This window comes from Bufo bufo, chromosome 2 (genome assembly GCF_905171765.1).
Source record: "Bufo bufo chromosome 2, aBufBuf1.1, whole genome shotgun sequence".
NCBI classification, from domain to species: domain Eukaryota; kingdom Metazoa; phylum Chordata; class Amphibia; order Anura; family Bufonidae; genus Bufo; species Bufo bufo.
The window spans coordinates 86128306-86143368 of NC_053390.1; the positions used below are offsets into that span (position 1 = coordinate 86128306).

The 15063-nt window shown below is 44.0% G+C and overlaps 1 protein-coding gene across 2 annotated transcripts in view; it reads right to left on the bottom strand.

Moving 5' to 3' along the window:
- Positions 1 to 15063, bottom strand: part of NNT (nicotinamide nucleotide transhydrogenase) — a 116303-nt gene that overhangs the window by 11086 nt on the left and 90154 nt on the right. For both annotated transcript variants that reach the window (XM_040421271.1, XM_040421270.1), the window contains exon 19: positions 13092 to 13173. In XM_040421271.1, coding sequence (XP_040277205.1) covers positions 13092 to 13173 — 82 coding nt within the window. The remainder of the gene's footprint in view (positions 1 to 13091; positions 13174 to 15063) is intronic.

The following is a 15063-nucleotide window of genomic DNA, read 5'->3' on the forward strand; positions in this document are numbered from 1 at the left end:
GAGATGGGAAGTATTTTGAGCATATGGAACATAATTTTTAGCAGGGAGGAAGTAGTTCAAAAATAGAAAGAACAGAATGTCATCTACAGAGTATTAACAGTGGCAGGAGGACCTCAGGAAGGTTAATGTAGAGTATGGACCAGACAACCTCACAGAATATATTAGGTCAAAAGAAGTACCAAGCAATCTATGCCTCTCATGAATGTGAAAAAAGCAACAGCGAGAAGTTCTGGCCAACGTAAGGCAGGGCATGACGACTGTCTCCTTATGTGTACATATATTCACATTTTATACCACATAAAGACATTACATATGCAACCATGCTCATCTTTAAATGGGTTGTGCTACAAAATATTCTACATTTTTTAAACCAGCACCTGGATCTGAATACTATTGTAATTGCATGTAATAAAAAAAAATAATGTATTCAATAAAATGCATCTGTATAGAGCCACCTGCTATTTGTTCTTTTTCTTATTTATCCGTCCACCTCCCTGAGGTGTTTCTCATTTATCTGTCCACCTCACTGAGGTGGTCGCATGTGCTCAGTTCAAATTTTCAACGGCCAACAGCCATATCTTCTGTTAGAAGCTGTGACACTTACAGGGAAAGAGCTTCAGCAGAAAGGACATGGCCCTTGAGATGTGATAGGGAGTGAGCTGCAATAGAAAGGACACCCCCCCCCCTGAGCTGGATGGGGAGATCTCTAGATCCATGTGAGGGTACAGGGCTGGCTCTAGCTTTGTGAAAAAGACAAGTATATTATGTCTGAATTTCATTTTTTACATTCATCATGGGATAACCCCTTTGAAGTGTTGCCCAAGAGAATGATGCTGCAAAGCGCATGCGCAGGGGAATGGGACCCACATGGGAATACCAGCAGTCAAACTTCCAGCAATCAGCTTGTTAAAAATTCAGCAAAACCCCTTTAAGCCTCTACTGTGCACTTCACTCAGCGCCATATTGTTATTCACAGCAAAGTGTCCCTGGACTTTCATAGCCACATATTAAAGGTTTTGATCGGTGGAAGTCGAGGGCTGAGACCCCCACCGATCGCTAGAATGTGGAGAAGCAAGGGCTTACATAGAGCGCTGTCTCTCCTTGCCACTGAAGACGGTCTATGAGCCAGTATTGAGTCAGTCTTCTGCACCGAGGAGAAAGCACTTTGTGCAAGCACTTCTCTCTCCTCGTTCTAGTGATTGGTGAAGGTCTCAGCACTGAGACCTCACCAATCAATACCTCTGAGGTGTCACTATGACAGATCAAAAGTTTTGTTCTTTTTTAAAGCACAAGTACACTTGGAGTGTTACCATTTGAACAACACAACTATAGAAATAAAGACTGAATCATTATCAAGATCTGTTCTGGTGGCACAAGCGGTTCCTACGCAAATATTATTAGTATTATAGTACTAAGGGCTGATCTGCAGGGTGATTTCTTCTTAAAGGAGTTGTCCATTTTATTTTATTTCAACAGTAGCCAGCTAGAACTGTGGAAGGAAAAAAAATAAAAATAAAAAAAACACACACACACATGCACCCCGCCGCTCTAATCCGACTCCTGAATGGACAGGATCCCATGCACTATGGCAGCCAATGACTGGCCTCAGTTTAAAAATATTCACAAGTGGCATGCGACTCAGCAGTGATGTGCCTCTTGGGGACACGTTGCCTGTGAGGCTGATCAATGGCTGCAGTGGCATATTTGTCCAGAAGACCAGTGAAGGGAGCCACAACTGAGCGGTGGGGTGCAGGTGAATATGGCTTTTTTCATAGCTACAGCTGGCTGGGGTTGAAAAAGTAAGAAAATCTAGGAAAATCGATGGAAATGCCTAAGCAAACCGTTTTTATGGCACAAGTTAGATCACTAACATGAGGAAAATCCTGAAAGTAAAAAAAAAAAAAAAAAGTTAAAAGTAATGGACACAATGTGGACTAAAACGGTTCTACAAAAAGTGGTCAATCCTTGCAAAACACTTTCTTGTTGAATAAGAGGATTGTCTACGGGCTCCCCGGTTCTGTGCCTTGTCTGCTTTTAATATTCCAGTGATTTCCTGAAAGTTAAGCCCCGGGATTTTGCTGTGAAATCCACTGTGCTAGGAACATAACAAGTTTATGTAACTAAAACCTTCCTAGATTTGCAAACACACCACAGATCTGTAGTGTCAGCTTTCTGAAGTTTAGATTAAATAATAGACGATTATTGGAGATTTGTAAAGAACACCACATTTGTGCAGAATAAAGGCTGCCAGTCTACAAAGCTGTGATCATACAGAGCACGTTACATTTAACCCCTGCTCCGGCCAGCCTTGAAATGTGACCGTAATTGCAAGCAAATATTAGAGAATTGCCAGAACATCATCAAATCCATAATACAGTCTTAGGGTACTTTCACACTAGCGGTTTTCTTTTCCGGGGCTCAATATCGGAAAATAACTGATCAGTTTTATCCCCATGCATTCTGAATGGAATCTGTTCAGGATGCATCAGGATGTCTTCAGTTCAGTCACTGAACGGCGTTTTGGACGGAGGAAATACCGCGGCATGCTGTGGTATTATCTCTGTCCAAAATTCCGGATCAGTTGCCGGAATGCGGGATCCGGCATTAATTTACCTTGAAATGCACAGACCGGTAAAAATGTTTAAAAAAAAAATATAACGGATCCATTTCTCCGGATGACATCCAGAGAGACTGATCTATTTCTGCAATGCATTTGTAAGATGGATCCGCATCTGCTTGCCGAATCACTCTGCCGCAAGTGTGAAAGTAGCCTTGTTATCAAAATTGCATGGGGAGCTTCCCGATAATAATGGGAAAGACTTCCACGTTATAAACTGAAGTCCCCATGGCTTCCCTGATTGCTAGTTTATGGCAGTCTGTAATTTGTAAATGGCATCCAGATTACAGACTGCTGTAAATTAAAGGAACACTCCAGGCAAAACCTTATGCCTAGTGCACGGCCTAAGGGGGGCATTCCATGACTCATGGATTCCAAGAACCTACATTTAAAAAGTCATGCGCCTCCCTTTCTCTCCCTGCACATGACATAACATGGTATCCGTTTTACCACAAAGGTCCCTTGAATTTGCTGCTTTCTGGTGGATAACAAAAAAATTATGGGAAAGCTAAACTTTCCCAGTAAGCCAGCAGCTGATGGGGCAACTACTATAATTACATTACATTCAGAAAATTAAAGGGGTATTCCCATCTGGGCACTTATGGCATCTACAGAATATGCCATTTACAGCGAGTCCTGTTAGACATAAGCCCTGACGGCTCATGTGTAGCCCTCATGTCTGAACTCCCAACAGCTCAAACACTTATTTAAGCTTCACAGTTTGATAAGGATTGAGCTATAATGAGTGTTTATGAGCTGTCAGGTAGTCAGGGATAGGGGCTACACATCAGCCATCAGGGCTTCTATCTGACGGGACCGTGAACAGAAGGCCTGCCCCCAAAGGTGTCCACACATAATGAATCAATCGCATGACAGACACCAACAAAGCCCAAGAGACCCCACTAATTTACAAAGGGGTCTTTGTGGTTCTGTAATGGTGTGCTTCACTTCACCAGAAAAAATTATGTTGCATGCTACTGTGCTATTTTCCCTGGCAAATTTGATGGCATGTGGGATGGAGGCCACATATATGGAGCCTCCATACAGATGAGAACAGTACCTAATGAGTATTAGATGTTCAGCAGACATTCATTCAGAAGATGCAAGGGGAAAAATAAGGATCAGGGAATGCTGAAATTTGACACCTCATGAACAAGGGATTAGGTAAGAGTTGACTGGCAACACATTCCCTCTCCCCAGCAAGAACACATAAAATATCAGCGGAGTCAAGCACTCATGTGTATGGACAGGTTGGGAGGAACAGCTGAAGGTGTATCGCCACATTAATTTAAAGGGTTTGTCCTAATAATCCTCTCCATACAAAAACTTGTCATAAGGTGTCCTACATGCTACAATCCTGAGTCATCGGCTGTAATCTGTGGGTGAACCGAGCAACTGTTCAATTTACCTACAGCTCCACCAACAGGTGAAATAATGCATTACACAGTCCCCACTGAAGTTAATGGGCTTGCTGGGTCCTCCACAGCAAAAAACATTCCTTCTAGCTTCTAACCATTTTGGCTAATAGAGGAAATTCCTTCAGTTAAGACTTCCATCTATTTACTCCTAATTATGTGTGAAAATGGATTTTCTAAAACAGAAACCCCTTTAAGGAATATATTTGCTAAATGGAGACTATATAGAAGAATTATAATTTGAATGAATAGGATTGAATGGTTGAGATGATTCACAGCTTCATTGATAGGAAGGAGTGAAGAAAACTTGATGTAATAAGGGTTAGGGGATCAAGTGTAATGGTTGCAAGCCTAAATATTTAGCGGGGACTGAAATAATAGTGATAATCTTCCACCTCAGTAGCTCTTTTGCTTTCAACAGGTCCACCATGGTTAGAACCAGCCGTTGGGTCTGTAGCTATCAAATGTGGAATAGGAGCCCTGGAGTGCAGAGTGTGTTATGTCTATAGTCAAACCTGAAAACGAAGCAGTTGCGTGTCGGAATCAGTCAGAGTCCTCCTGACAGATGGGAACTGTTTCTTGCCTAAGCCGGGGCATAACTAATTGATGACAGACGTATGTCTCTGTTGGCACGGTTCCACGAGGGTGTGCGTGTGTGTGTGTGTGTGTGTGTGTGTGTGTGTGTCACAGCGTCTGGAAACTGAACAAGACATGGTCCTGAGGCAGTGCAGATCTAGTGAAACCAAAAAAGGGGGCAGATGCAGTCAATGAACACCGTGGGAGCACCACAACATGATGAAAGACCTCGATTAAACAAGAGGTTCCTGTCGCGGTTACATAGTAATTGTATGAAATAAATCTGTATTTACAGTTTGCGGTAAACAGAGAGGGCATTTAGAAGTCATTTACAATGATTAGGTAGAGTTTAGACACATCTAGCTGCCGGAGTGACATAGGAAATCTTTGATCAGGTTTCCACTCTCCATAGATCAAAGGGCACGCCAGACGTTGTTTGCATTCAATGTTTCATTGGCTTTTCATTGCCACTTAGGACTGCGCTGCTCAAGTGTCAAGCGAGTCAAGGGGAAACCGGTCTGTTCTTATCAGTGTAACAAATAGGTCTTACGTTCGCTTCAAAACAAATGTCCGTCCGAGAGAAATAAATGATGTATCCCTGCAAATGTAACAGGCACATCATGGACCGGAATCGGATCATCGCTAGGAAAGATACGTATAAGTGAAGCTGAAATATTACGGGATGTGACAGATAACTTCAGCACGCTGATGTCCAAAGCAACAGAAAATAAGGCCCACCTGAATAGCTGGGGATAGCATTTGTAATAAACCTACCTGAAAGAAAAAGAAACGCAATTCTGAGCTCTATCAGTGAATTGTGAATCTACCGTAACCCTAATCGTTACTCACTTTGATTACTGTAACTCCCTTCTAACTGGATCTTCTTCAACCATCGTGAACACAGCAGCCAGGCTTCTCTCTGTCACTCACTGCTCTAGTTACTGCTTCTTGTAGAATTATAGTCATGGCTCTTCTACTAGTCTACAAAGCTCGACGATACTGCGACGTCATGCAGTCCTGTTCTCATCGCCATCTACCAACTGCTTAAAACGCTTTGCTCAAAGATTCACAACTCTCACCCTCCCTTATTAAATCTTCTTAAAATCACTGGCAGGACTTCTCCTGTGCTGCACCCATTCTGTGAAATTCGCTGAACCCAACATTCCCAGATTTAAAGGCTATGGACGCCTTCGGGGATTTTTTATGATTGTATTTTACAAATTTTGGGCGAAAAATCATTTTTTTCAACTGCATTTTCAGCCGCTTTTGAGGTACAGGGGTTAAAAATCAGTCTGTTGGCTCATGTGAAGCCTTATCTCTGATCTCCTGACATCATAAAGACCAATTTAAGCCACATCCTTATCAGTTTGATCTGAGTTTAGCTCTTATGCCCATCCAGTAGCCATCCAATAATTGACAAGCCTCAGGTTAGAAGGGGAGTGTTAGCGAGTTAAAAGCGAGAAATGGATCAAAAGAAAAAAGATAACTGGAAAATTAATTGGAAATGGCTGTGGCGTTTAGGCATACCAGTCCTGGGATAAGAGTAATATACCTTGTATTGGCCAATTCATTAAAAGAGTTGTTTGAGATGATAAAAAAATGGGGCACAGGCAGGGGATGGTGTAAAATAACTAGAAAAGCAATAATTACCCGCTGAATCTCCTGCCATTCTGGTCCATCCTACTGGACTATCTTTACGTCAGTGTTTGGCAGAAGCCCCCTAAATAAACACCTTGGGGAATGACATGAATGGCGACGCGGGAACAGCAGGTAATTCAATAGGTAAGTAATGTATTTTTCGCCCCATAAGACACACTTTTTCCCCGAAAAAGTCTTATGCAGCGAATGCTGCCATTTTTACATCGCTAACGCTGATACATCACACAGCGCAGCGATCTATCAGCGGGGACGGAGGGGCTGGAGGCCAGCAACTTGCGGCGGGGCCCATCCTCTTACAGTACTCTTACACCGGGCCTCGCTGCTCACAGCAGTATACATATCTAAACACTAATCCTTAACCTACAGTAACTTTAAAGAAGCGCTATCCTGTTTGTTTACTACTTACAATCAAGCTCCGGTAACAGGCAGAGCAGGCGGCGGCGTAACGTCACTCACGTCACGCGCCTGCTCCTCCCACTTTATGAATGAAGCAGGCGGAGCAGGCATGTGACATAAGTGAATGATGTTACGCCGCCGCCCGCTCTGCCTGTTACCGGAGCTTGATTGTAAGTAGTAAACAAACAGGATAGCGCTGCTTTAATGTTATCAGAGGTTAAAGAGGACCTTTCACTACTCTAGAAACTAAAAACTAACTATATCAGTGGGCAGAGCGGCGCCCAGGGGTCCCCCTGCACTTACTAGTATGTCTGGGCGCCGCTCCGTTCGCCCGGTATAGGCTCCGGGGTCTGCGCTCCCTCTGCTGTACTGGAGTGATTTTTTGTATGAGGCGTGTCCCTTGCTGCAGCGCTGGCCAATCGCAGCGCACAGCTCATAGCCAGATATGTATACTGCTGTGAGCGGCGGGGCCCGGTGTATTTGGGGACACTGTAATAGGGAAATCTGTGGATGACACATAGAGCATAAGATGCTATATAGTGTCATCCACAGATCCCCCCATAGCATGGTCATCCACAGATCCCCCTCCCTATAACAGCGTCATCCACAGATCCCCCCTCCATAACAGTGCCATCCACAGATCCCCCCCTCCATAACAGTGCCATCCACAGATCCCCCCCTCCATAACAGTGCCATCCACAGATCCCCCCCTCCATAACAGTGCCATCCACAGATCCCCCCTCCATAACAGTGCCATCCACAGATCCCCCCTCCATAACAGTGCCATCCACAGATCCCCCCTCCATAACAGTGTCATACACAGACCACCATTAGTTCAAAACCCACCAAAAGCACACCTTTTGGTTCAAAATATAATTTTTTCTTATTTTTCTCCTCAAAGGTCTTATGGGCAGGTGCGTCTTATAGGGCGAAAAATACGGTAATGCTTATTTTGTTGTATTACACTGGACCATTGCCTGTGCCCCAATATTTAATATTTAATCTTGGAAAACCTTTTTAAAGAGGTATTTGGAAACAGCTCAATTCCTTGTGCAAAGCCTAGCCACCTCTCCACTTTTATGAGGAGAGAGACCTTCTTGAATTGGATAACGGAGGTCATGGGACTCTCTCTCCTATAGATGTGACAACTAGGGGTGGGCGATATGGCCTAAAATCTATATTGCGATATAATAAACTTTTTATTTAATAACTATTAGCCTCCTTAGGGGCTAGAACCCTTGTCCTATTAACCCTAATACCCTAGTAGCGTCCTGGCTGCCATGGTAACCGATCGGAGCCCCGCGATTACACTGCTGGGGCTCTGATCAGAAGCTGCCATCCTGGGGCCACTGCCACCAATGATTTAATCGTGTGGAGGGCGCAATTAATATAATACTTCGAAGAGGGGGAGTAGAAGGGAGGGGCTGTGGCCACTGCGCCACCAATGAATATAGTTAATATGCCCGAATACAAACATAGCCTGCATGTGACGGCCATATCCCATACCTGGCCTCTATTACTGTGCGCCATGATCCGCCGCAATAAACCCCCTGAGGGGTTAATTGCGGCAGATCACGATGCGCAGTAATAGAGGCAGGTTATGTTTGTATTCAGTCCCTTCGCTCCTCCTCCTCCTCTCTGTTCTCATTGGTGGCGCAGTGGCCACAGTCCCTCCCCTCCTCCTCTCTGTTCTCATTGGTGGCACAGTGGCCACAGTCCCTCTCCTCCTCCTCCTAGTCTGTTCTCATTGGTGGTCAGCGGCAGCCGCACACAGTGGGGAGGGAGGGACTCCCTCCTTCTCCACTGTGCCGGCTTAGGAGAACATGGTGAGCCGAGACCGTTGCATACCATGTTCTACTGTGATTTGGCGGTATAAACGAAATCTCTATTGTTGGCCAGATTTATATAGTTTATATCGCCCCCCCACATCTATAAAACATTTATAGTATTTCCTATGGAAAGCACTATTGGATGCCTCACTGCATATGCGGGGAGGATGTCACCTACTGGCCACGCTTTAAACTGATTATAAAGCTGTGTTGGACACAAGTACACGATTCAAATGTTATCTTTGCTTCATTTGTGAAAGTCTCCAAAGCGCCAAAATTCAAGTATTAAAGATATGCAAATGAGCCACTGCAAGTGCCCAGGGGCGGCTCATTTGCTGCAAGTGCCCAGGCCCCCCTGGTCTTACTTGCGCCTAACTCCTCCCCTTCGGCCATCCCTGTATGCTTGTGATTCTATTTCTGCCAAAATCCAGCGCCTGCGCAGTACACTGCAAATAGTGGACAGAGGAATAGTGAGTTTAGAAACCTCCAGGCCCGAAGGTGATGCGCGCAGGTTCCAGATTTCGGCTGCAGAAAATGAATGATGTCACAAGCAGACAGGGCTGGCCAGAGGATACACAGGGGACGAGTTAGGCGCGAGTAAGAACGGGGGGGCCTGGGCACTTGCAGCAAACGAGCAGCCCCTGGGCACTTGCGGTGGCTCATTTACATATCTTTAAAACTTGGTTTTTGGCACTTTGGAGACTCTCACAAATGAAACAAAGGTAACATTAAGTTGTGTACTTGTGTCCGACACAGCTTTATAATCAGTTTAAATCGTGGCCAGTAGGTGACGGACTCCCTTTAAAGAAAAGATAGTAAGCAAGTGAAAGCAGTGCCGCTTCCTTGTTATCTTTACATAACGCTCTGCAATGCTGTGAATAGGCGCACTGTGACACTCTAGTAAGACCATTTTAGCAGCTGCCGCTGGACTTTTCAGATGAGTGATTTAGGATCCAAAACCGTTGCCCAGGCAGAGAAGGAGGAGGACAGTGAAGGGGAACATAACAGTTTGCCCCGAGCAGGCTACATTTCTGTAAATAACGCAGACTCCAGAACAGATAAGAGCTGGTACTAACTGTATGAAGTAAAGCAGAAAGCTGGTGTCTGGAGACGTGCACACTGAGCCGACGCTGCCAGTCCAGCAAATGTTTCCTTTCACCAACAGTTAACGCAAGATAAGCAGATGGTCAAAGATGGTCCCGAAGGGAATTACATGGGAAGTGAGAGTGAAACGGGATAACCGCCAGGAAACATGAAATGTGTGGCACAGAACATTGCTGACAAGTTCCTCGACAGCAGCACATTCACAAAGTCAGATTCAGGCCGCCACATGTGTCACTGTTGTTTCCACTGAATGGGCAAAGTCTAATTTTAGCGAACATGGAAAGTTGTAATGAGGACGATAACCACATGACACTGATTTTACTATTGTTTTAGCCTGGAAAACACTTGGAACCTACCAGAGATTTTCAGCTCTGAGCGTGCTGTGCACCTCATCAATCTTCCATGTCTTACAGTTTGCAGATCTTCCAGTCTGCCTGCTGCATGTTGTGCGGATCTACAATGGGTGAGCCCTCGGCCCCCTCCGTTTCCAATGGGTGACAAACTAGATGTCTGAAGTTGCATCTCCTGCAACTTTCACATCTACTACTTTGTGTCAGTGTCACTTTAAACAACAATAAAATTAAAAAATTCACACGTGGTACAGATTTTAAAAACATCAACGCCAATTTAGGCGGCTGATTTCTGCCACAGAGTTCTCCCTCTGAAATGGACAGGATGAAAACCGCAGCAAAATCCAAATGTAACTCGTGGATTTTGATGCAGATTTTCTACAGCAAATGTGGACGAACCCTAAAAAGGCATCTGTCTGCAGATACGTACTTATAAAACTGGCTGACCTGTTGCATGTGCAGCTGAAGGCATCTGTGTTGGTCCCATGTTCATATGTGCCCGCATGGCAGAGAAAAGAAAAAAAAAGTTTTAATATATGCAAATGAGCTTCTAGGAGCAATGGGGGGGGGTTCCTGTTGCACTCAGAGGCTCCGCTCTCTCTACAGCTGCTGCGCCATCTGCACTTTAATTGACAGGACCAGGCAGTGAAAACATCATCACACCTGGCCCTGTCAATTAAGGTGGAGAAGTTGTAGAAAGAGCAGAGCCCCCAGGAGTAATGGCAACTCCCCCGTTGCTCCTAGAGGCCAATTTGCATATATTAAAACATAATTTTTCTCAGCAATGCGGTCACATATGAACATGGGACCAACACAGACGTCTTCAGCAGCCAAGTGCACATGCAACAGGTCAGCCAGTGTCATAGGGACAAATCTGCTGATCGATGTGCTTTAAGGTCTATAACCAGTGAATTAGAGCTCACAGGATATAGAGAGACTGCAGAGGCAGGATGCAAAAGTTTGTTAAAATTAGAAAATTTGAGAGTGGGAACAGAAAGCAGGTGTTGGAGGGAAGAGTAATATAGACTGAAAACTCATCTGTGCAAGCGGCTACACAGGACTTATTACAGTTTCCTGCTTCCACCATGCACTTGCAAGTATCGCTAAGATGTGCCACCAATGTCTTATCAGTGCAGGTCCAGCCTCTCTAATCAAGGCCGATCTCTAGAATGAAGTGGCAGCGGCACTAGGAAAGCTCCATGCCACTTCATCTCTATCGGCTACACTGTGCTTTTTACAAAGACTGCATGGTTAGCACATGACAGGCGATGTCCGCCCCTGAAATACTAGGAAAAAGACAGATCAGTGGGGATAACAGTGGTCAAACTCGGTCAATGAATCATTGGAGGCATTTCCTAGCGATATGCCTCCAATGTCTGGGACAACCCCTTTAACGCTAATTTTTAGATTTGTGCAGTACCCTATAACAACCCCGATCATTTCACCGGGCGATTAAGGTAGGTTCCTTCGGTCTTACCGGCTCACCACACTTACAAGATATCAATAGGCTAAACAGTCATAGCTTTACACAGTTTAACATAATTAGACTGCATATACCAATAGATAATACATAAGAAACAGAAAATTTAAAAATAACCCCTAACTCAAATTCAATTTTGTAATTGACTATAAAAGTTTATCATCAGTTTATTTAGTTTACTTGCCCCCCCCCACAGATTCATCACGACATGCAGTTAAAATAAGGACAATGATTTGTAAAAACATTCCCGACAGTAACCTCTCCAGTGAGCGTGACAACTCTGGTTACATAAGAGATTTCCTGCAAAGAGCCCGACTCGGGGGGATAGGAGGAGCCATAGACGTTTTGTGCAATTACAAGATTATTTATTCTCCGATTCCAAGAAGACATCGGGACCAAGTAAGCAGTTTACATCGCAGCTGTAACTCTCTTGTGAGAAGGGCGGGAGACTGGACGACTAATTTAGGACTGGCCACGTAAAGGAATCAAGAGTAAACAACACTGAGCTATTCTTTCACAATCAAACCATTCAATTCAGAGACAAAAGCACCTCCACGCAGGGTCTACAGTCCTAGAAATTTCTGTCTTCGGTATACAGAGAAAAATACAAATTCAGAAAGTCGTGCTAACGGGTTCTCTCATTCATTCAGGACGACCTGTCGGCTCCCCCGACTTGTCTGTTCTAGTAAACACTTTAATTCCCCAAAAAATAACAAATCGGGACTCATCTTTTCTCAGAACTCTACAATTAGCCATAGCTCGGTCAGAAACGGGGTTGTTAGCCTGGTCTAACCCTAGATACAGAGACATGCATGGAAAACTATACAAGGAAGAGATAAAATCTACCTGTGAAGGTAATTCTGGCCATGAGCAGTGCTATCTGACTTGTACTGATGGACATGCGCATTACAGGGTATCAAACACCTCTCTGGACTAAGGGCTCTGTTACCTACTGGGCTAATAACGGTGCCGATCAACCGTATACAAGTCAGTCTTTCACATGAAACTAAATCACAATAACTCTTACAAAGACAGGTGCACTCTGCGGTCTTACTAAGCCCTCATACTGATGTAAAATTGAGAGATTAGCCAACATATCCTACAGTGGCGGACATGCGTGCATCCTCCACTGTATACATTTTTGCTGGGGATGGCCATTAGCAGCGGATCACAAGTGCAGGATCTGCCCCCTGCATATGGGGTTGAGCACTGCCTGCTTTTCATTACCGCGCCAATTTGTAGTTTATATACAGTCTTTCACATGGCCCAATGCAAAATGAATGGTGGGCGAACAACTGTTATTGCGATCATTTCTTATAGGCCATGTGATCGATGAACATGTCGTCACTGGTCTAGGAAGTTGTGGCCTCTTTAAACAGCTGATCACCAGGGTCAGAGTCGGACCCCCACCAGAGGACAGGTCATCAATAATAAACACCCTGAAAAAAATAAAATCTATAACCGACATCTAGGCATTACCATTCCCCTGGTCAATTAGCTGTGCCCTAATCTGTGTATAGTGACACACCCACAGTGACAAGGGAAACAACTGGTTAATTTTAAGGGCACAATGGACAAGCTCTAAAAACAGATGCTGCAAAAATAAAAGCACAATCTTGTTTGCATCATACGGCGAGTCTAGGCTGCTGGAAAACAGATACCAACCTGACATGTTTACCCTGCTCTTTCAGCATCTTCACTAAATCTGCAATGGGATATTGCGCTTTAGCAGCACACAGACCATAACCTGCAAATAACAAAGAAGACACGAATTAGCCAAGGTGCTCTATAAGGAGTAGGAACCAATGGTGCTTCATTGCTTCATGGTGCCTCAAAATAGGTGGCAGATGCTTTAAGGGGTTTTCCAGCGGGGCAAGAGTTTAGTAAAGTGTTTAAAAGTTGCTTAAAAAATAATCTAAGAATCAATACTCTCATTATACTCTCTCCTTCCCGGTCCGGTCAAGGCAACTCTGCTAATTACTGGCTGCGGTGGTCACCACTGGTCGCCAGTTTCCTGCATGACAAGACCGGACCAGAAAAGAGAGACCACCTTGGACAGGTAAGAGTAGGAAATGTCGTAACAGAGGATTGCTTAGGAAAAGTATAAATTAAAAAAAAAATTTTTTTTTAACATTTTGCCCCGCTGGATAACTCCTTACAGGGGCTGTCCAGGATTTTGATACCGATAGCCTATCCTCAGGAAATATCAATATTAGATCGTCAGGGGTCCGGCTCCTGACACTCCCGCTGATCAGCTATTCTGCAGTATCTCCAGCGCCAGAACTACATGGCTTTGTCCATTGTGTCGCTGCCTTAACAGTGACTTCCACAGCGCCCTACCCCTTTAACAGTGACTTCCACAGCGCCCTACCCCTTTAATGCTAGGGCTACACGACGAAATGTCTCAAGCGACAATTTGTCTCAACAATTTTTATATTGATAGGCTATTGTGTCACACTGACATGTTGTGATTATGACACAACAGTTGCCAAAAATCCGTCCAAGATGGATTTTTCTGCCACTGTCGCGTCGCAGTATGTTACATGTCGCAGTGCAACACCATAGACTATCATTACAAAAATTGTTGAGCGACACTGGTGCAACATCAATGTCGCGCGACACATGTAGCAGTGTAGTTGTGCCCTATGTGTTGCGTGACACATGTCGTCGTGTAGCCATAGCCTAAAGCTGACCTGCAGCAGTGAAGAAAAATGGCTGGGTTATTATGGAAACCTAAGAGCCTGCGAGCTTCTATTGGCTGATAAGGGACATGGGACCGTGTGTGTGGAAGCTGGGATATGAAGAGAAAGACTTGCAGGCTTGTATTTGCTAATGCAGGTCATTGTTTGGGAATATCTCAGGAACGGTACGTCCTAGAGAGCTGAGACCCCCACAAGATTTCTTTCCAGGTAGCGAGGGATGTGTATACCAAGTTTTGTTGAAATCAATGGTTGCGTCTTTGAGTGATCGTGGAACATACATACATTATATATATATGGGAATGGCTGATGAAAGCTTATATTGTACTATGTCCACCCAAAAGTCATCATTATAGATACAGATTTTTTATTCTATTTCTATTTTTTACTCTTTTTTTTTTCCAATAATCATATAGCATCATGAACTTTATAGGATTTTTAGTTATTACATTTCTCATTTATATACAATACATATATGTTTTAAAGTAATTGGGCTGGTGGTAGTGAAGCAGCAGAAGTGAGGGTAGATTTTTGAAGGGACACTAATTTTTATAACATTTTGTAATGAACAAAATTTTTTTTTTCTTTTTACAACATTGGGGAACCTTTTATTATTTCAGACCTAAATTCCTACTCTATCTGGGGCAACACAAGGGAAATCAGCAGTGACTTGGTAATAGTAGTCCCTGCTAGGCCTGTGCCTGGTGTAGTTGCTCGGGCAGCTCTGTAAATATACAATGTCACAGGTACTGTACCAGGACAGCCCATTGTGTATTTAAACAGTTAAATGCACATATGAGAAAAGTGTTTAATTTCATAAATAAAGAAAAACTGGAATGGCCCTTAAAGGGGATTATTTACTAGGTAAGGAACACATTGCCAATGATAATGCAACATATTCTACAAAATTATTTAAACTATTGTGACTCTCCTAATGA